The following is a 20,754-nucleotide window of genomic DNA, read 5'->3' on the forward strand; positions in this document are numbered from 1 at the left end:
ACAAAAAGAAGAAGAAATTGACCAAGAAAACTTAAGAAGAAGCAACATTTTTAAAAAACTTAATGTATTGTTTGATGGGAGTAAAACCATTCTTCTTGGTTCTATTAAACCATCCAATTCTTTTCAGTGACCCAGAAACAATGACTGTAACAAAGAAAATCTGACGTGTATGGACTCTAGTATTGAGTATTCCCAAACTAACAAAGTAAATTATCCAGATACATGTTGAGTAACAAAATAAACTGTTATCTATGTTTACCTATGATCTGAAATAGAGTTTTAGTCCTGAATAATAAATTCACACTTTCAAAGCCAAGTGCTACAGGGATTTATGTCTAAATTTGACATCCGCCTCATTAGGGATGAAACTGGCCAGCCAAGATTCTGGGTAGCTATGGGCATATTCATATTAATTAGGATTATTTTGGAAAATCTCTTTAGCAGGGGTAAACACTTGGTATCATTACAGAACTATTCAGCCATAGAGATAAATAAGTTCCTTTCTTAGGAGAAATATTGTTTGGTTGCTGAAATGTTCTGGTGTACGCTATTCCTTTCTTTGGATTCAAGACTATTCTTTCCACTTGCATAACTGTCATAGGGAGAAACAAAGCTCTTTCAAACCTCCGCATGGCTTATTTCTGAAGTCATTTTCCAGTAGCAGTGTGATGACTCATCCGTATACAATGACCTTGTAAAATCATCCAAAGGGAGCTGTAGAACTTTTATTTAAATTGGTGAAAACATGGAGAGGTCCCTGTATAACTCAAGGATACCTTGGTTTTTTGAATGCTGCCAAAACTAACTTTACTTTCAGGGTTGTTGTTGTTTTTTGTTTTATTTATTTATTTATTTTCAATAGTGACACTGATTAAAATTAAAAACAATAGGATAAACAAAAAATATCTTTATATATCCTTTAAAGGAAAGCGATCATATTCTGTAACCAACTAGAATTCCAAAATTGTCTGAGACATATTTCTACATTTAATTTTTAGTTTTTTATATATCAGTATTTTAGTGATGAAAAATCGTAACATAGAGGATACTTGGGGGATCTTGTTACATCAAGCCTTTTATTTTAAAATCTGATTCTGCCACTAACTATGCGATTTTGATAAGTTAATCCAGTGTCATCATTTCTAAGGTTCTTTCCAGCCCTAAATTTATGATTTTTCAATGAAAATATTATCCATAAATATGGTCAATTTCAGTTAGCAGTGAGGTTGGGGAAGAGAAGAAAGTATTTCTGGTAAACTGTAAGTAAATTTAAAAGCTTAAAGAATCCTATTTCCTATGTATGCAGATTAATTATGAGATTTTATTAGAGAAGCTAGTTAAAAAAAATTCAATATTTTAGTGAACCTATGTAATGATCTGTTGGATTCTGTTTTATGACATATAGCAAAAGTGGGCATCTGTTGTGGATAAATAAATACTTTATCCAGGAAATACAGATGATCTTGGACAATGTGGCCAGTGATACAAAATAGCTGGGTTGATGTGTTTCTTGTAGTTATCTTAGCAGAGGGTATAGAATTTTGCCTAAAGTTTCAGTTTTAATATCAGTCCTGAATATAGACACAGTGAAGTAAATGCATGCAAACACAGCCTTGGAATATAACTACATGGCATTATAAATTATAGAAGGATTAATTTCCTGCATAAAGTTGAGAATGGTAGTGTTAAGTAATTCTCTATGGGATCCATTCTCTGGGAATCTCTAGAGTCCCATCATTCCATTTGCTCTTAAAACTTAGCTGTTGGCTCAGTGGAGCATCTGGATGTTTTCACCATTGTCTTGTGTCCTGACAGTTGTGGCCATCTCAGATTCACCTGGGGCTCTGGAACCCAAACCCAACCCTAGCAGTCTCCAGACTGGGGCCATTTTTGCACTTTGAGATGCACATAAACTCCAACAGCAAGTGAGGGTCTTGACTTCCCCATCAGAGGAGCCAGATCAGTTAGAGACTGGGTATCAGAGAGTTCTACCAGATAAATCTACTCCTTTCCTCTCCCTGTTGAACTCTTGGAAGATACAAGTGCTTCTAGTTGTCACGACACTCTTACTATCCAAATTCCATGAAGTTCTTGGGACAGGAATAGTACCTAGCCTATTTTCACATTCCTCATCTTTAGCACTGTGCTTTGCACAGACAAGATACCCAAGAAATGTTTGCTTGCTAAATGAACACAGAACATAATCTTGTTCTACTTTCACATTTAGATTCTGATACGTGTCCAGATTGAAACTACTGCAGGTAAAGTAATGGCTTATTGCTAATGATCCTCATGGTATCTCAACCTGGTGACATGTAATTCAACAGAAAACAATATAAAGGAAAGCAAGTTAGGCTGACAAAGCCAACCTCAGGTATCCAAATCTTCCTGACTCTCACTAGTATTGTGACAGACTTAATCTTTAAGGGAATTCAAGAGACATTTAAAATGACTTTTGAGGAATTCCCATTGTGGCGCAGCAGAAACGAATCCAACTAGGAACCATGAGGTTGTGGGTTCAATCCCTGACCTCTCCTAGTGGGTTAAGGATCCAGCGTTGTTGCCGTGAGCTGTGGTGTAGGTCACAGGCATGGCCTGGATCTGGCATTGCTGTGACTGTGGCATAGGCCAGCAGCTACAGCTCCGATTGGACAATTAGCCTGGGAACCTCCATATGCCACAGGCACAGCCCTAAAAAGACAAAAAGACTAAAAAATAAAAAATAAATAAAATAAAATAAAATGGCTTTTGAAAGACTTTGTTTTTCTCCCTTTTCCACTTACTTACTTCTCATTCCTTGGTAAAGGAAACCCTTGTCCCTATCACATCCCATGTCTCCATTCCCTGAAATCCCTTTCACTTTTTAGTCTGAAGGGAATTCCTGTCCCTCTATACATGTGCCAGTGTTCGAGTGATGGTTCCCCTCTACTCAAGCCAGCCAGCCCCTTCGAAATGTACAACCACTGCTGCTCCTGGTTATCATCACATGTAAGGTTTTAATGCTCCTCCCTTTGTTCCCCTGATACTGCTGCCACTGCCTGGGGACCTGCAGGAAGATGGCTTCCTCAGCTCCTGGCCTCTGTGGCAGAACCTCTTCACCTGCAAGTCATTTCTCTCCTCCACCCAGCAATGCATTCCTGGGCCCTCATCCCAAACCTTGTGATTACCAGTAACTATGCCTCCTCCAAAGTCTAGATTTCAAGTTGCCCCCTTCCCCAATAACTTATTTCTTGTCTTCCCACCTAACTTATTCTGGCTTGCCAACTGAAGCCTTTCCTCAAGCCATCAGGCCCTCAGCCTGTGTGCTCACCATTGATTACTCTCATGAAGTCACCACCTTCCTTCTCACAATCTCTCACATGCCTTTAGCTACTCTCTATTGTGTTTCCCTATAAACTTTCAACCCTGTTCAAGTCTTCAGCTGCTTCCTCCTTGTAACTTTGTAGATGAACATGGCTAGAAAAAAAAATCACACTAACATAACAACCAACTTATCACATATCCCAGGGGAGCCCCAACATTGCCAGGCAGCCCTCCTCTACTGCCCTAATCCTCTTCTACTGCACTGTTCCCAGTGCCCCTCACTCCCACCCCCTAAATCTTAAAAAAGATTATTATACCTCTTCTCAAAATTCCCAAGCCACTTCCCCTCACACTTTTTTGTTAAGGCAAACCCACCCACAATAGCAGTAAAGAAAACATAAATTCAAAGATAAAATTATTCATAATTTCAGGACTGGAACAGCAGAGCATTGTGCCAAGGATATGACAGCCATCGTCGCCGGCCCATTAGCCACCTGATCTGCTGTCACACCAGGTGGAGCCTCAGGAAGCCTAGCTCCACCGCAGGGGTCGGCCATGCATGTACCATCTGTTCATTTGTCCTGCATGTTGGGACATAGTGCAGTTTCCTTGAGCTCAGTTAAATGTCTTTACAGATAATATTATCCAGTTGTAACAAAATGAATCATCACAGACAACTGGCAAATTAAGATAATACCGATAATGCATGCCTGTGAAGGGGAAGGGGCAGAAACGGCAGATCCAATACCAAAAACATTTATCAAAGGATGAGATTTCATAAGCAGATAATGAAAAAAATTTAAATAATAAGAGGACTGTTTTAAATATAGACTATCTACAATTAAATTATGTTGTTAACCATGAACTTTAACCTAAGTGTTATTTTACCCAAATTAGATAGTGATAGTATAATATCTATATATCTATATTGCAATTGTACATTCAATTTTTTAATTAATAGGGATATGTGATCTATTTATTGCATAAATAACTATAACAAGATAGAATTATAGATGAGACAAAGCATACCCTAGAGAACTAGAATTCTTACATGTCAACAAATTTAATCAACAACCGCCATAATATAACATTGTACTTAACACATATAAAGGACCAAGAAGTACTGTGGACACATGTATGAAGCAACTATTCATTTGCTAAGAAATTCCTTCTGAAACAGCTTTACCATGTAGTGAACTCGTTTACACTTGAATACTTTTATTAATGGGAAACTTACCACCTTTGAAGACAGCCTCATTATTAAAGCACACTCATACCAGTGCGCGCGCGCACACACACACACACACACACACACACACACACACACAGGAAGGGAGGGAAAAGAATACTCTGCATGGGCAGACAGTGTATAATATGTGCACCCTATTTTTCCCCCAAAGATATTGAAATGTTTGTTCAAATAAAGTCCTTCCTCTATAATCTTATTTAGTGGAAGCATCATGCTTTAAAGAATGAAAACAGAGGCAAGAAGGTAGAAAACATAAACAGAAGATAAGGATAGTATTTCATTCTACCAAGACAGACAGGCCCTGAACAGTGTATGTGTGTTTTATGAGTTTTTAAATTTTAATGTATGGAGGTCTATGTCTCTATGTGCTAATCTATTCTTGGTCCCCACAGACCTGCTCTCCAATGATCCTGAGATATCTTGCATGGTACACATGCTCCTGCTGCATCATTTCCAAAGTTCCTGCCATAGGACTGGGAAAGATCTTCTGGACCCTTCCTAGCAGAGCAGTAGTTGAGCCGCAGGGGAGCCCAAGAGCAGCCTGCAAGCATGTTTCGAAGGGGTGGTCAACACGCAGAGAGCCCCAGGAACCCACTTGAGAGTCAGCTCAGGGCCCAGTGGACATGGTGAGGATAACTCCAACCTGGTGGAGTGGAGAGAGAGCTCCTTCTGTGAGTATTGCTCTGAAGTTCAGAATGTCAAGCTTAGCAAAAGCAGGTCTTTTCAAAAACCAACCCTCATTCTTTGCAGCCACAAAGTATTGTTTGAAAACCCATTTTTTTAAAGCTGAGATTTATTCTAATTATAAAATAATCCCTATTCTTGAGATGCTTTTCTCTCAGAATGTCTGTGTCATAGGTAGGGACAGTCTAATTAGGTTTCTCTGAAGCCCTGGCCTGGGGCATGGCTACATCACACAGGTGAGGAAACTTGACTGAATGGGGCTCGTGACTCCAATTGAGGAAGAGGACATTTGTGTTAGCAGACTTGCTGTTCACACCTCAGTCCTCCGGAATCCTGGGCAGCAGTGGAGCTGCTAGTACAATGAATGTCTGTGGGTCCCATGTCCCACCTTGGAGCGTGCTGTTTAATTTTCACCTACATAGGCGCCGTTGGTTTGTATTTCTAAAGCTGTAGTTTCTCTTCAGGCTTAAAAATGTATACTGCGAGGGCGTTCCTCTCATGGCTCAGTGGAAGTGAATCTAACTAGATACCATGAAGTTGTGGGTTCGATCCCTGGCTTCACTCAGTGGGTTAGGGATCCGGCGTTGCTGTGAGCTGTGGTGTAGGTTGCAGAGGCGGCTCAGATCTGGCATTGCTGTGGCTCTGGCATAGGCTGGCGGCAACAGCTCCGATTAGACCCCTAGCCTGGGAACCTCCATATGCCATGTGTGCAACCCTCAAAAGACAAAAGACAAAAAAAAAAATGTATCCTGTGAAATGAACTGAGGCCGTTTTTCTTTTCGGAATGTGTAGCTATTTTTTAATATCATGAAGGTGTTGCTTTAATAATCATGTTTACTTTTGTTTCTTGTTTTCCCCTTATGACAACAGGCAGAGGATTAAATTCAGTTATCTTAGGGATACAAATCAAATAGGCAATTATCAAAAAATTTTTCCGTGTTTCTCTATCTTTTCTGGAAGGAGGAATTATTTTCCTGCATTGCACACATTTCCTCCCCATGCTTTGTAAAGAGGTTAACATACACGTCCTTGTTGCGTCATCTTTTTTTTTGGCAAGAGGGTGGGAATAATTCCAGAAAACAAATCCATGGGTGATGCAAAGTCTTCGATTTCCTAACTCGAGGTCGTGCAGAACTTCTACTGTGGCCCCACCCAAGGAAGTGATGTTCTTCCTCATAATAAATACACTTTGTTCTTCATCCCCCTCCCCCAGTGAGAACTGAAATAGCTGGGATTCACTTAAAGGCAACTAAGAAGTTTTCACAAGGCACCTGGTAACCCTGTCCTTCCTCTGAGAAATGTTTTTTTTTCAAATATAGTGATGGCTGAATATAGGAAAAGTAGAATCCACTTCCAGAGAGTAGTTAACTTCATCATAAGATCTCTCTTGGCTACTGTACAAACTGGCGTACATCAAATAAACCAAGTCGCCAATCAGAGAATGAAAATTGCATTTCCAAGCGAATAATGTATCTGCAGCTGAAGAAATGGTTGAGTTGCTTGAATGGTATTTCATATCTCAAAATAACACGAGGGAATGTGTGAGACTCAACCCTCCTCCAAATCTCTGTAGATTGACAGCAAATTTTCCTGTGATGTAACTAAGAACCTTGAGCCTTGTTTGACTGCATTGTTGCGGGATGGACATGGGGAATGTGGCTCAGGCAGACAGAGAATCACAATATTTTAAAACTGCTTTATAGCCCAAATCCTAAGGACACTCAGCTGTGGCAAATGCTCTCTGGAAGGGGACAGAGACTTTGAAGCAATTCCTGAGTTTACACCTCAGCTTTCTCATTTATTAGCACAGTGACCTTAGGCCAGTTGACTTTCTTCTGTTTCTTCATCTATAAAATAGGTGCCCGAAAGCTTACCTTAGAGAATTTCAACAATTGCATTTTTCTTATGATACCCATAACATGTCTCCTCTACATTCTTATTTAGTGGAAACTGTGTGTTTAAAGCCACAAGAAAAGAGGCAAGACAGCAAAAAGCACAAGCTGTGGGGAAGGGTAGAGTTGCATTTCACCAAAATAAATCCCTATTCAGGATGTGACCCATTCAGGATGTTTAGTAAAGAGTTGGCTTCTATACAGATAATTTGGCAAGTTAATCTAACCAACCAAACAAAATTGCAATGTAATTATTCATTGTGGTTTAATCAACTGAAGCCACTAAAACTTAGAACTAGAGCATTTCTTTAAAAGCATCTAATTCATACTCTTTATTTAAAATGTGGAAAAAAATTCTCAGGCAGGCAAGTGGTTTTCACAGGACTCAATGACCCCTAAGTGGTAGTTTCAACCCCAGATCCCAGTTGCTGACTCTCAATTCACTTTTTCTCTCTGCCTATGACAATACAGAAAGAAAACTGAGTTTACAAACATTAAATATTGTTTTTAGAATTATGGTCTTTTATGTTGCTAGCAGCCACATAGCCTATTTAAGAAAAACATCAAATTGTCTCTAGTTTTTAGATACACATACTCATGGAAAAAGCCCCATGGATTAGACTGTCTAACTTTCTGAAACTAAATTTTCAAATTCCTGCTAGGGTTTATTTATTGGTTTGTCTGTTTGAGGAGCTAATCCTCTTTCAGAAGTATATTTCCCTAAGCCTAAATCATGCCCCCTCATGGATATAAAGAAGGTATAAGGTTTCCTTTTTAGATTTGGTTTCTTTGGCAAAACGGTCAAGGTCTCACAATGTCAGAGAATTACCCGATAGCAGCTATGAGCTTCTAAGAGACTGAGGGATCAATTTGAGTTTGGGGTAATTCATTCTTAGTAACTGTCTTTTATTCCCACTTCAACCTTTTCCTCCTCCATTTGTCCAACCCTCCAGCTTCAAATCCAATGGATTTGCCCTTGCAACTTAAATCAAATAGCTGTCCTCTACTTTAAATGTGCTTAAGTTTTTTGCTCAAATGGGGAGGTAAAAGCCTTTTAAACGATCATCAAAAAGCTCCAGCCCAACTTCCTCTGAACTTCTTTTAATCACACATCTGGTCTCATTAAATCTTATCTATGACAAAAGACACTGCCCAACATTTCCTCTCCAGCTGAGGCTTTGGCTCAAGACCCTCCAAAGAACTAACTCTTTGGAGTCTGGGCCAAGATGCAGACTCGGCAATAGTCAAAGCCACGGCAAGGACAGAGAGCTGATGAGTCCTGGGTCACCGGGGCTTTCTCCAGCAGGAAGCCAGAGCTCCTGTGATGACATGCACGCAGGATTTATAAGGTGGGGAGGCTGAACCAGCACTGTGTGAAGGACACAGATGATGTCACAAATGCTTAAGGGGCTGGGCTCTGCCTCTGGCAGCCTTGGCTGAAATACACGTGTGCTTGGAAGTTGTCAGCATTTGAGACGTGGGTAAACTCAAGCCAGTGGAGTTTACTGGTAAACTCTCTTCATTTCATCTCTCTTCATTCACGTAGTCGTGCTTTCTTAGATGGATTTTGACACATGTTGGAAACAAGTGGATAGAAAAAAGGGACTCTCAGATTATTGAATATCCATTGTGTGGACTGCAAAGGTTTGTTGTTTCCTTGACCTTGTGCACACCCTGTTCAGCTGTCCCTCTGGGACTTGTTCCATGGCACACAGTGTGTGACTGTCATCTGGCACTGGAGGCTGCTTTTGCAATAAAGTGCCTGGTCCATTGTTCACACTGTGTGAATATAAGGTGGTGGTCAGCAATCTTTTGCTCTGATGAGAGCATTCTGGCTTGCCTGGTAGCCAAATCTTATTGGATTTAGTCTGAAATGACTCTTTAGCAAGAATTACCTTTTTGGTTTAAGAATATAAGACCTATATAGGAGTGAGTCTAAAGTTTCTCTCTGTGTGTAGAGATATACTGTTTTACATAAACTTAGTACATAGTACATGCTCCTGGATATTATTTCCTAGAGTTCTATGCTCCAGGAAATTTTGAACCTTCAATTAGGAAGTACAAACTATTACCTGATTTGTCACTTATCACTTTATTTATTATTAAGCATACCCAAGGTTATAACAATAGAGCTAGTTTCTCTAAAACAAAGACACATTCTAAACCACACAAAGATGGCATCTTACAGTCCTTTAATCACAGGCCATACCTCTTATGCATGTATATTTGCCCATGAAGACTCTTTGACCAAAAAAGTGCCTCCCAGACAGTGAGAAAGTGTTTAAATTTAAAGATATCTCATGCTATTTCTGGTATGACTCATTTTTTTTTCTTCTGGAGAAGTAGGTGTAGAAGACAGCCAGAGAGGAAAAGCATTGGCTGAAAAGGCTAGAGTCATGCTGTAACTTTTTCAGAAAAACCATGAAGGGATATGCCTGGTTGAAGTGAAAAATCAGAAACAAAAAGGAGGTGAATTGTGAGGTCTCATATTTGCTAGGAGACTGACAAGTATATCTGGGTGGTTGTTTGGCTGCCTCTGCCAATATCAACTTTTTTCTGCCCAGCATCTCTTGATTCTTGAAGTTTGGATCTATGTCATTTCAGGGAAGTTGGCTGTACTTTTGCTCCAGGGAAGCATCATATGGTGGACTAAGGCCATCAGGGCATTCAGGCCCTTGGCTTGGAGTGATTGAACCAGTACTGGGCAAGTGACCTCAGCTGCCACAGAACTTTTCCTGGGGTGCTGATAAAGATACAGCTCACAGAACTGTTGGCAGCTATCTCAGGACCATAAGGCCAGGTCCTGCCCAAATAAAATAATACAAAAGAACTGCAGCTAAAAAGAAGAAAACCTGAATATTTGTTATGTAATTTAAGCCCCTAGGTTAAGTAGCACTTGGAAGTCACTCTTCTTCTGGGGACTTTTTGGGCCCACAAATCAGCAGATACCCTAGCTAGGTTTTCTGATTCCCACAAGTGAAGGCATCTTAATGAACCATTGAGTAGGTCTGCATGAGAACCCTGAATTCTGTCCCCCATCCCCAGCTCTGACTTGGTTACTATCCTGACCACACAGAGATGTCCAGCTGCCAGAGCTCAGCTGGCTAGAATCCTTCCCAGAGGTCAGAGTGCCGTGGATAGCAGAGTGCCTAGCAGAGGCCACCATGGATGTGCTGCTGCACAAATAGCAGAGAGAGCAATGTGCTTGTGTCCCTGGGGCCAGACAGACTGCTGGGCCCATCTGCAGGATGGGAACAGCCAGAAGAGAAAACTCAGTGAGATGCTAATGAAGAGCTAGAGGAGAACTAGAACACAGAGGACTTGGAAAGAAGGTGGATTTCAAAGGAGAACAGTCAGTTCAGTTACTCAGTGGGGAGGGAAAACCTGCTGAGACTTTGGAGAATCATCAAACTTGGCTGCCATGTCTACTCCTGCGGGGACCTCTGTCCTGCTCACCTCTCACAGGAGTCTAAGGAGTACATGGGAAGTCAGCACAGTTTCTTGTGCCTCTACATTGTCCCTTCTTGCACATGAGAAGGGGAGGAAGATATGACCTCAGGCATGTGGAGAGCAGATTTAATTTTCAGGGAGTCCCCTTTGTAGAATTGCAACGCTCAAGCCCCTGGTGCTTGTCTTTCTGCACTTGGAAGACCCCCAAGGTGTCTCCCATCTCTTCTTCACTGCCATCATCGAAGGCACACAATTGACTCTAAACTACCATTGTCTACATTAGTATATTGTGACTTTTACTTATCAGAATATTAAGGAAGTTCCCATTGTGGCTCAGTGTTAATGAACCGGACTAGTATCTATGAGGATGCAGGTTCGATCCCTGTCCTTGCTCAGTGGGTTAAGGATCTGGCTGAGGTGTAGGTCACAGATACTGCTTGGATCCCAAATTGCATGGCTATGGCATAGGCTGGCAGCTGCAGCTCCAATTTGACTCTAGCCTGGGACTTTCATATGCTGCAAGTTCAGCCCTAAAAAGCAAAAAAAAAAATTAAATATTAAACATTTTACACTTTCTGAAGTATGTGGTAACCAGCAAAGAATAGGAATGAGATGTATAATTAAAAGTTAGAAGTTCTCATTATAGCTCAGTCGGTTAAGAACCCTACATAGTATCCATGAGGATGTGGGTTCAATCCCTGGCCTCACTCAGTGGGTTAAGGATCCAGTGTTGCCACAAGCTGAAGCATAGGTTGCAGATGCTACTCAGATCTGGTGTGGCTATAGCTGTGGTGTAGGCTGGCAGCTGCAGCTCTGATTATACCCCTAGCCTGGGAACTTCCATATGCTGCAGGTGTGGATGTAAAAAGAAAAAGAAAATAAAGTTAGTAGAGGGGAAAAAATAATGGCATAGAAAACTAGATCAGTTTAGTAAAAAGGCAGGAAGGGAAAAAAAGCAAAGAAAATCAACCCCAAATAAGATGAAAATAATTAAATCTATTAATGTCATAAGTATGAATGAATTAAACTCATTAGTTAAAAGAGTGATTATAAAACCAGGTTTAATAAATTCATCAATATACCACTTTTAAAACACACACTTAAAATATAGTGACCAAGAAAGACCAAAAGTTGAGAAATAAATTTTAAAAATACCAAATAATTAATAAGAAATTCTAAAAACAGCAAAATAGACCTTAAGGAAAAAACATTGTCAAGGATAGAGAGGTTTGTTTCACAGTCACAAATGAAGCAAGTTGCCAAGAAAGTGTAATATTCTTGAATGTATGTACATTGAATAACCTCAAGATATATTTGAGATTATTGCAAAGAAAAATGGAAAATGTCTATAATAATAGATTTTTGACATGTGTCTTTGAAATGATAGATTTAACAGAGAAAGCTCTACTAAGGTTACCAAAACTTAAGAAATTCAGTTGACAAACATCATCTTATGGGCATAATGCACCTAACAATTAGAGAATATACAATATTTTCTACATACATTGAACAGTTATATTCTGAATGGAGACTTCCCTATCTTTGCAATAGTTTCCTAATTGTTGATACTCCTCGAAGTAAGTTCAACCTGAAGTGAAAGGGTAGCATGGAAGATCATGACAGCTTCAGATATATTAATTGCTGAGACGTGGGACTCCTTATGGTGCTGGGATGGAGGGGCCAGTGTCCAGGAAACAGTCCTGTGAACTTCTTTGTCATGAGAACATGTTTTTACTCAGACTATGTGTTTGATTTAGTGGAGATTATCAGGGGCTAAGTCAAACTCCCCCACCCCCTCAATAAACCTACTCCTTGGTGTTTCTACTACTTATTGAGACTCTCAAAACCAACCTATTCATCTGTCTCTTGCTAAATGTTAAAAATCCCTGATCCAGAGTTGACACGTACAATGCAGTGTCTTGTATTGCAAGGTTTCATGAACAGAATCAACAAGTTTCTTTCTAATGGTTCCCAAATCTAGCAGCACTTTAGAATCATCTGGAAAACTTCTAAAATATAGATGTCCAGGCCCAACAAATGATGTTCTGAAGCAAAGTCTCTTGGGGGTTGACTAGAGATATGTGATCCTTAAAAGCCCCCTGGCTACTTTGGTGCAGGTGATCAGCTAGGCAACATTTGAGAACTGCTCTAGCCAGAAGACCCAGGCTTGAGAATAATGAAACACTAGTTTTCATCCTAATTCTGTAGCTGTCTGCTGCCATAACAATTTCCTTAATCTCCCAGGGTGTTTTGCAACCTGTGGTACATTTTCTAAACTTGGATGTGTTGTGCAGTTATACTGTGACTCACCTATCAACCACACTGAGTTTTTAGAAGGATAAATTAGGTTAGAATAGCCAACCTAAAACCACGAAAATAACGCATATTTGATAAGAAAAATTTCTTTTTCTCCTAAATCAACTTATTTGTTTTTCATGGATTTAGAGAATGATGAAAAGAAGTAAATAAGCTGTCCATTTCTGGTTTTAGGTCAAGGCTTAATCCAAACTTGCCCATTCTGAAGTAGAAAAGACATGACTTGTAGAGTGAGATGTCTGCCAAGAAAGGGTAAAGAACCTACAGAATGACTGTATACTTGCATAATCTAATATCTGATAGCTATATGTATTTATATCATATAGAGTCTGATATCTGATTTATATATGTGTATACTATATGAAATGTATATACTATATGAAATGAACATACTATGTGAAATGTACATAATTTGAAGAAAATTGGATGGAAGGGCCTGGTTATAATATATCTACTCTTCAGTGGAAAAATTCACAGATTTAATCATCTGCGTAAAGATTTAGCAACACGATAAAATTAGATGTGTCTTTTACATAAGATGTCACTTGGAATGATTGGTTTGCCTAATCTTAACCTTTCAGGTTGCAAAGTGGTATAATTCCTGTGGGAGATAATAGTATGATTTCTCACCTGTCAGTGTTACCTTATATCCACTTTGCCCCCAAGTTATGCTCAGGGAAGGACAAGGTAATGCAGAAAGACAATACAGTAAGATGAAGTAGTGCATGGGTGCTCAGGAAAGGAGCAAATCAGGAGCAAGAGGGGACGGGGTGGGTCATTCTGACCTATGACCTTGCGCAAGGGAGAGACTAGCATTACAAAGATGGCAATTACTAGAGGGTGAGTTGTCCCATTGGACAGGGATTACAGGGCTCTGGTTGAAGGTTTATTCACATGCCAGCAAGCAGTAACACATTTTAGGAGTGACACGTTTCAAATAGCAGAGAGGCAGAAAGCTCCTCACCCCTTTTAGGGTGCAGTGTGAGCACAGATGCCAGGCCCAAACGGATTCTGTGCAGAAGCTTACAGCTTTGCCATTTATAAAACTAAGCCATCGGATGCAAATAGGATCTGAATGTTGTTTTTCTTCCAAGTAAAATTCAAGAGTTGAGAAATTAATCTGTCGTTTCTGCTTTGAAGCTGAAATCTGGAGATTGCAAAAGTTAAGACATAGCCTCTCTTCATTTCTTTCTTTATATTCTTATATAACATAGAAAGATTTCCCAGAAATAGATGGTGAAATTTTCACATCAAAGAAACAGAGTAAAACTCTTGTAGCTTTAAAGAAGTTTCTTCCTTTATAGAGGAATGATGTTGTCAGTTGTCTGTTCTCCAAACAATGATATTTCTGCTGGAGTCCTTGGCGATAAGAAGGGATACAATGAGTGAAAGAAAATGTTCAAACCCAACACAATACTCAAGGAAAACATAAGTTCATGCTCTATTTTTCCTTCAACAGTATACTACAGTTCTTTAGAAAATTTAAGGAAAAAACGAATACTTAGTCATTGATTTGACAAACATTCTTGCATTACTACTGTGTGTCTGGCACAATGTTAAGACATGAGGATGCAAAGAATATGATCAATTCTCTCAAAGAAAGCCATTCTAGAGAGAGCATGACATAATAATAACACTGATTATTATTAGTATTGTTATTGTTATGAAATATAACAAATGCTCTAATCTAGGTGTACAGGATCTTAGGGAAAACAGAAAGGAGAAAGCACTTACTTGTGCTCAGTAGGTAGGGGTGGGATACATAGGGATAAATGTAGGTGATATTATTATAGGAGAAATTAACACCAGGTGAAATACATGAGAGCAGGCTTCTGATGTCAATTAATATACCCACTGTTCTCATTTGGGGAAATTTTTACTATCTTCTCTATGGACCTTAAGAGAGTAGAGCTAAAAATGATGAGGTAAATTTTCTTCATGGTTTTATAAGCTAAGGATCCATAGTAGTAGATAACTCATCACAAATCGGTAAGTCTTTCATTGGAAAATCACCCTTAAATAGATGGCCATGTTTGAAACTTGCACTTTTGGGTGTACTCCAAGACATTCTGATAAAACTGATTAATGTTTCGGTCAGCTAATCTGGTAGTTATCTTAAACAGCCAATTCTAAGTTGGCGAAGAGGATCCTTTGACAGGACCAGCCTGTTTTCCTGTCTCTGAATTTGACCATTTGTCAGCTTGACCATCTCCCTGTCTCCAGCATGGATTCTGACCTACAGCTAGAGGTATTTACAGAGTTCCACCTTGGAGCTAAGAGACCTAGCTGTGACCTTTAAGCCTGGTTCTGCAAGCTGGGATTCTGACCTATTACTACAACTTTGACCACCTTGTCTTAATTCTTATAATGATATTTTTTTTTGTTCATACATTTGAATATTACTTTTGAAACTGAATTTATCTATTGCATAATTCCCCTTAATGCCTGAAAAATCACTCTTGTCTGGGGTCTTGCTCTCAGAAGTGAAGTGTCCTTAACAGTGATAACCTGCAACTCTGATTACCACTGGATTCTGGAGTCCTGGTCAACATTTTGGAAAATTTTTCCAACTGCATTTTGGAAATTTTTTCTGCTCTGGTTTGCAAATACTTGATATAAATGGTGGTTCTGGGCCACTACCTGTCTGTACACTGTAGCCTTTTAGTTACCATAGCTCTAGATGTTCTGTTTTGCCTAACAGACTGCCATTCCTTATAGCTGTAGGATGAAGACTTATCTTTGTAAATATCTATGCTATGTTGGTTTGTTCTGCTACTTTTGATAACATGAGTTTAGCCTAGCAAAGGAGAGCAAACATGCATTATTAACACCAACCATACCAAGATTCTGAAATGGTTATACTTTTCCTCCTTGCATTGGCATTCCTCAACTTCTGCCCTTCCCAGCTCAATGAACTGCCAGATTGAGTCTCTTAGCTTTCCACTCAGATAATAATTAGACTTCAGGTATTATTCCATATGTTTTTTAAGAATGGGATATCTATGGGCTATGTCAGATAACTATCAACTGGAAATTGCCCTTTTCTCTAGCCCTGTCCATGTACCACCAGATAACCTGGCTCTGAAGGCTTTCTGGCTCACCTGCAATTCAGGTGATGGGATGACTAGTTCAAGGTCCTGCATATTCTTTCTTATCACAACTGACCCTGTATTTATTGTTACCATTTTATCACCAATCTACTCTCCTATTTCTGGGAAACAGGAAGGACGTAATAAAGATTTGCAAATAAATCAATAAATCAATAAAGTCCTTTGCATGTAAAAATAGCATGTCTGCTTAGGCCTTCAGATACAGCTTCCCTCCCTTTCCCCATCTTTTCCACTTTCCTTTTAATTCATGTCCTGGCCTGATTTTATAGAATTTATTTTCATTTTAATGTAAAGGGTACTGTGGGACCCCTTCAAAGAGAGACAATTTGAAGAGATTAAATAATTGAATATTTATTAGTTTTGCCATGCTTAGATCAACATCTCCATGATTTGCTAAATTCTCTTTTAGATGAATGATTGCTAAAATATGAACTCATGCAACCTGTCTGAACTTTGTCCATTGATGAAAAACGATATCAATCTGCTCCTGTGAATGAGCATTATGTTCCTAAGACATTTGGGTGTTCTAAAAGCACAAGGACACAGTGTCTGCTGGATGTACAATGTTTTATAAAATTGAGTGTAGCACTTAGCACAGTTAGATTTCCTGGCTTCTATCTTACACTGGAAACTTTTTTTTTAAGACTTTACTTTTTCAGAGCAGTTTGAGGGTCACAGCAAAACTGAGAAGAAGGTACAGATATTTCTCATATGCATCCTGCCCCCATAAATGCATAGCCTCCTCACTATTAACATTCCCCACCACAGTGGTGCATTTGTAACAACTGATGAAACTACACTGACACATTATAATCAACCCAAAGTCAGTAATTTACTTTGGGGTTTACTCTTGGTGTTGTGTATTCTGTAGGAGTGGACAAATGTGTAATGATATGTATCCATCATTATAGTAGTATTCAGAGTATTTTCACTGCCCTAAAAAAATCCCCCTCTTATACCCAACCCTGTCAACCAGTAATATTTTTACTGCCTCAACATGTCACATAGTTGGAATCATAGGGTATGTAGCCTTTTTATATTGGCTTCTTTTGCCTAGTAATAGACATTTGAGGTTCCTCTATGTCTTTTCATGGCTTGACAGTTCCTTTATTTCTAGTGCTGAATGATGTACCATTATCTGGATGTACCACAGTTTATTTATCGGTTCATATGCTGATGGTGATCTTGGTTGCTTCTAAATTGGGGGAATTATAAGGCTTCCATAAACATGTGTGCTAGTTTTGTGTGAACATAAGTTTTCAACTTCTTTGGGTAAATACCAGAATTTAACTGCTGAGTCACATGGTAAAATATGTTCAGTTTTATAAGAAATTGCTAACGTTCCAAAGGGCCTATACCATTTCTTCCAAGGTGGCTGTACTGTTTTTGTATTCCTGGGACCAATGAGTGAAAGTCCTTGCTCCACATCTTCACCAGCATTTGGTGTTGTAAATATTTCAGATTTTTGCCATTCTGATAGGTGAGTAATGGTATTTCATTGCAATTGGTTTCATTTTGGATTTTTCTAATGACATATGATGTGGAGCATCTTTTCAAATGCTTATTTACCATCTATTTATCTTCTTTGGTCAGGTGCCTGTTAAAATCTTTGGTCCATTTTTAAAATCAGGTTGTTTTCTTAGTGATGAGTTTTAAGAGTTCTTTGTATAGGTTCACTAACAGTCCTTTATCATTTATATCTTTTCTCCCAGTGTGTGGCTTGTCTTGTTCTCTTGACATTGCCTTTGGCAGAGCAGGTTTTTAATTTTAATGAGATCTACCTAATCAATTATTTATATCATGTATTAAGGCTTTGGTGTTATATGTAAAAAGTTACTGTCATACCCAAGGTCAGCTAGGTTTTCTCCTATGTTATCTTCTAACAGCTTTATAGTTCTATGACCCATTTTATATTAATTTTTGTGAAAATTAAGGCCTGTGTCTAGATTCATTCTTTTGCTTGTGAATGTCCAGTTGTTCCAGCACCATTTATTAAAATACTGTAAACTTTTAGAGACATGACATTACCCATAGCTGCTAGCAAAATATTTATGCAGCATATATACCTGTTATTGATTATTTGTTATTTATTACTTTGATTACTCATTATTTTGATAACCATTTCTAAGATCTTCTAAGAAGAAGATCTGTAATATTGAATAATCTCCCAACTTTCAGCAATTTAATTGTATGTGCTATGTTGGGATAGTTGTAGTAGAAGCATCTATCTTCAAACCAATAAATTGAAAATATCAGATAGGTGGAAAGTTTTAAAGTGATGAATATACTTTTATTCATTCACTTTCTTTTTAATTAAAATATATATAACAGAAAGCCACTGCTGTATGATTTATGCTTCAATTCCAAAGGAGGTATTAGAGCATTATCAACATACATACATAATTCAGAACCAGTTATATGACTTTTGAGTTCTGCTTCTGACCATTACAAAATAACTGGTATAAGACTTGCCCTCCCACTGTAAAGAACTATGTCATTGGGCCCAATATATAGCAACTGTTTGAACCCTTTGGATAATATCTGAAGCATGTGTGTGATCCCTGAGAAAAGGAAAACAAACAAGGTGATTCCTATGTTAGTTGTCTGTGTAGGGAACCTTCCAACCATGGGACTGGGAGGTGACGACAGAGCAGACGCAGAGGTGGCAATGAGCAGAGGCAGGTATTGGAAAGAGGGGCTGCCAAACTGGCAAGGGATTGGTGTACATGGTACTTGAGATGGAGAGGCTGGGTGAGGAGAAATGCACACTGGGAGGCTGTACAGAATGAGCACCCCGAAAACTGATTAGGTGCTCCCAACAGGTCTGTGATGTAAATTTTCTGTGTCAACATGGCTAGGCTACTCTGCCCAGTCATTTGGTCAAACGTTAGTCTAGATGTTGCCATGAAGACATTTTGTAAAGGTGATTAACATATACAATCAGTTGAATTAACAATTGATTAACAAATGTAACATAGACTTTACATTTCATATGTGCCATGAAAAACATAGAATTCAGATGTTAATGGATATTTAATTTACTAATATTTTCACTATCAGGTGGCTGAGGTGAGATTACACATTGTCATCTTCATTATCATTGTACCAATAATGGCTGGTTCAGGACTGTCATTAAGAGTATAGGATGTTACCCACTCCACATCAGAGAAAAGTGAGATCCATGGAAGCTTTGAGTTATGGATGCCAGGACAGTTGACAGCCTAAAGCTTTTAGTGAAACCTAATGGAACCCTGCTTTCTTTTTAATTTGCTATGCTCTACACTGTAGATCAGTTCTAAAGTTGCAGCTTGGAAAGGGCAGGGGTGAATTAGAGCATTTTTATCGATAACTACTTGCCGTGCCACTCAGTGTCATCTGAGATCCACCAGATGGCAGAGAGCACAGGGAAATGTAGCGTGAAGCTGTTAGTCTACTTCCCACTTTAATTTGCTTCTTATATGACTACAGTCTCATTTCTGGCTGTCACATTGTGTTGCAAAGATTTTAAAAGGAAAATTTCTCACCCAAGGACCTCAGATTTGAGGAAGTGAAGGGATAAGGAGCTAGGAACTACCCAACTCATCAAGTTTACCCCTTGCAAATGCTTAAAATACTGCATTTCATTTTGAAGTTGGAAAGGCATGAAAAATGTTCTCATCATAACTGTTTATATAGAAAGAAGGAAAAGAAGGCAAATGTTTGGGTTATTGAATGATCAGGAGAATTAATGACCTTGGTAAAATGCCAGTGAGGTTATGAGATGCGCCTCCTTGAAATATACTGTCAACAGGATCATACTCTTCTCTCTCCATATGCCCCCAAACTGTTGTGGAGCTGTGTCTCCAGGTATTGTTGAAGAGTGATCTTGTATCAACCCAGAGGGACCTGAGTTATGGTTTTCCTAAAATAGATTGGAAATAAAAGTACTCTGCAAGTGCCTATTATGTATTGTCATTTAATAAAATCTGTCAGGACAAATGCATTTACCTGGGAGCTATTTCACAGGCTAAATCAGAAAGGAATAACTGGTTTTATCAATGCAAGTTTCACCATTTGTGTATGTATGTGTGGGTTCTTTTTATGGTGGCTGTTTCACATACCTTCTACTGTGAGTTGCTGGGATCCACAGCTGCAGTTTTTCTCAAGAGCACGGTGTTTTTTTCCACATGATTCTCTCTTTGCAAGCAGAGGCCACCACAAAGAATTTTTCACTCTTCTCCTGAGGCTAAGCTTGCTTCTATTTGGAAAAATACTGGCCGTTCATGTTCTTGCAGCTGCAGGAAAGGGGCTTCCCTTCTCTTACCCCACTTTGCATTCTTTTTCCTAGTTGGTGGACCGTATGCCACAAAACAGCAAACTTCCTATGAAGCCTTTTTCAAAAAACAAACAAAAAGCCAAAAACTTTGGAAAAAATTTCAAAAGAAGCCATTCGGTATGCCTAAGAAAAACACACACCTTGCCCACTGACTCAAAACTTACAGCAAGATTTCTTAGACTCTTTTAAAATCACCAGAAGCAATGGGGACAGAGCAAGGCATTCCTGAGTGTTTCATTGCTGGGAAAGGAAATTGTGGGAAAATGCAGAGGGAAAGGGAAGCAGAATTGCCTTGTAAAATTTGACTTGATGGTCCATTCTTTCCATCCCACAATTTGTCTAGAGCTGGTTCCAAGCCCATCTCCTGCAGGAAATCCTTTTTTGTCTTTTTTTTTTTAATGCCTCTGCCTCTCTGAGCTCATTCTCTCCCCTTCT

General features: G+C 39.1%; 1 protein-coding gene across 6 annotated transcripts in view; it reads left to right on the forward strand.

Moving 5' to 3' along the window:
* LOC102159433 (uncharacterized) overlaps positions 1–20,754 on the forward strand; it is a 908,266-nt gene that overhangs the window by 631,656 nt on the left and 255,856 nt on the right. For 3 of the 6 annotated variants that reach the window (XR_014831355.1, XR_014831358.1, XM_085002291.1), the window contains one exon: positions 4,945–7,274. Coding sequence is in view for 1 of the 6 variants with exons in the window: in XM_085002287.1 (XP_084858413.1) it covers positions 2,868–2,988; positions 3,735–3,851; positions 4,945–5,151 (445 nt within the window). In the remaining 5 variants the exon portion in view is untranslated. Of the gene's footprint in view, positions 1–2,867; positions 2,989–3,734; positions 3,852–4,944; positions 7,275–20,754 lie in introns of those variants that run through there. The other 3 variants (XR_014831357.1, XR_002339577.2, XM_085002287.1) reach the window with 2 other exon arrangements.

This window comes from Sus scrofa, chromosome 16 (assembly GCF_054392235.1).
Source record: "Sus scrofa isolate SSC_HxYL_T2T_F1_AM1 chromosome 16, Sscrofa_HxYL_maternal_Yorkshire_Landrace_v2.0, whole genome shotgun sequence".
Lineage (NCBI taxonomy): Eukaryota > Metazoa > Chordata > Mammalia > Artiodactyla > Suidae > Sus > Sus scrofa.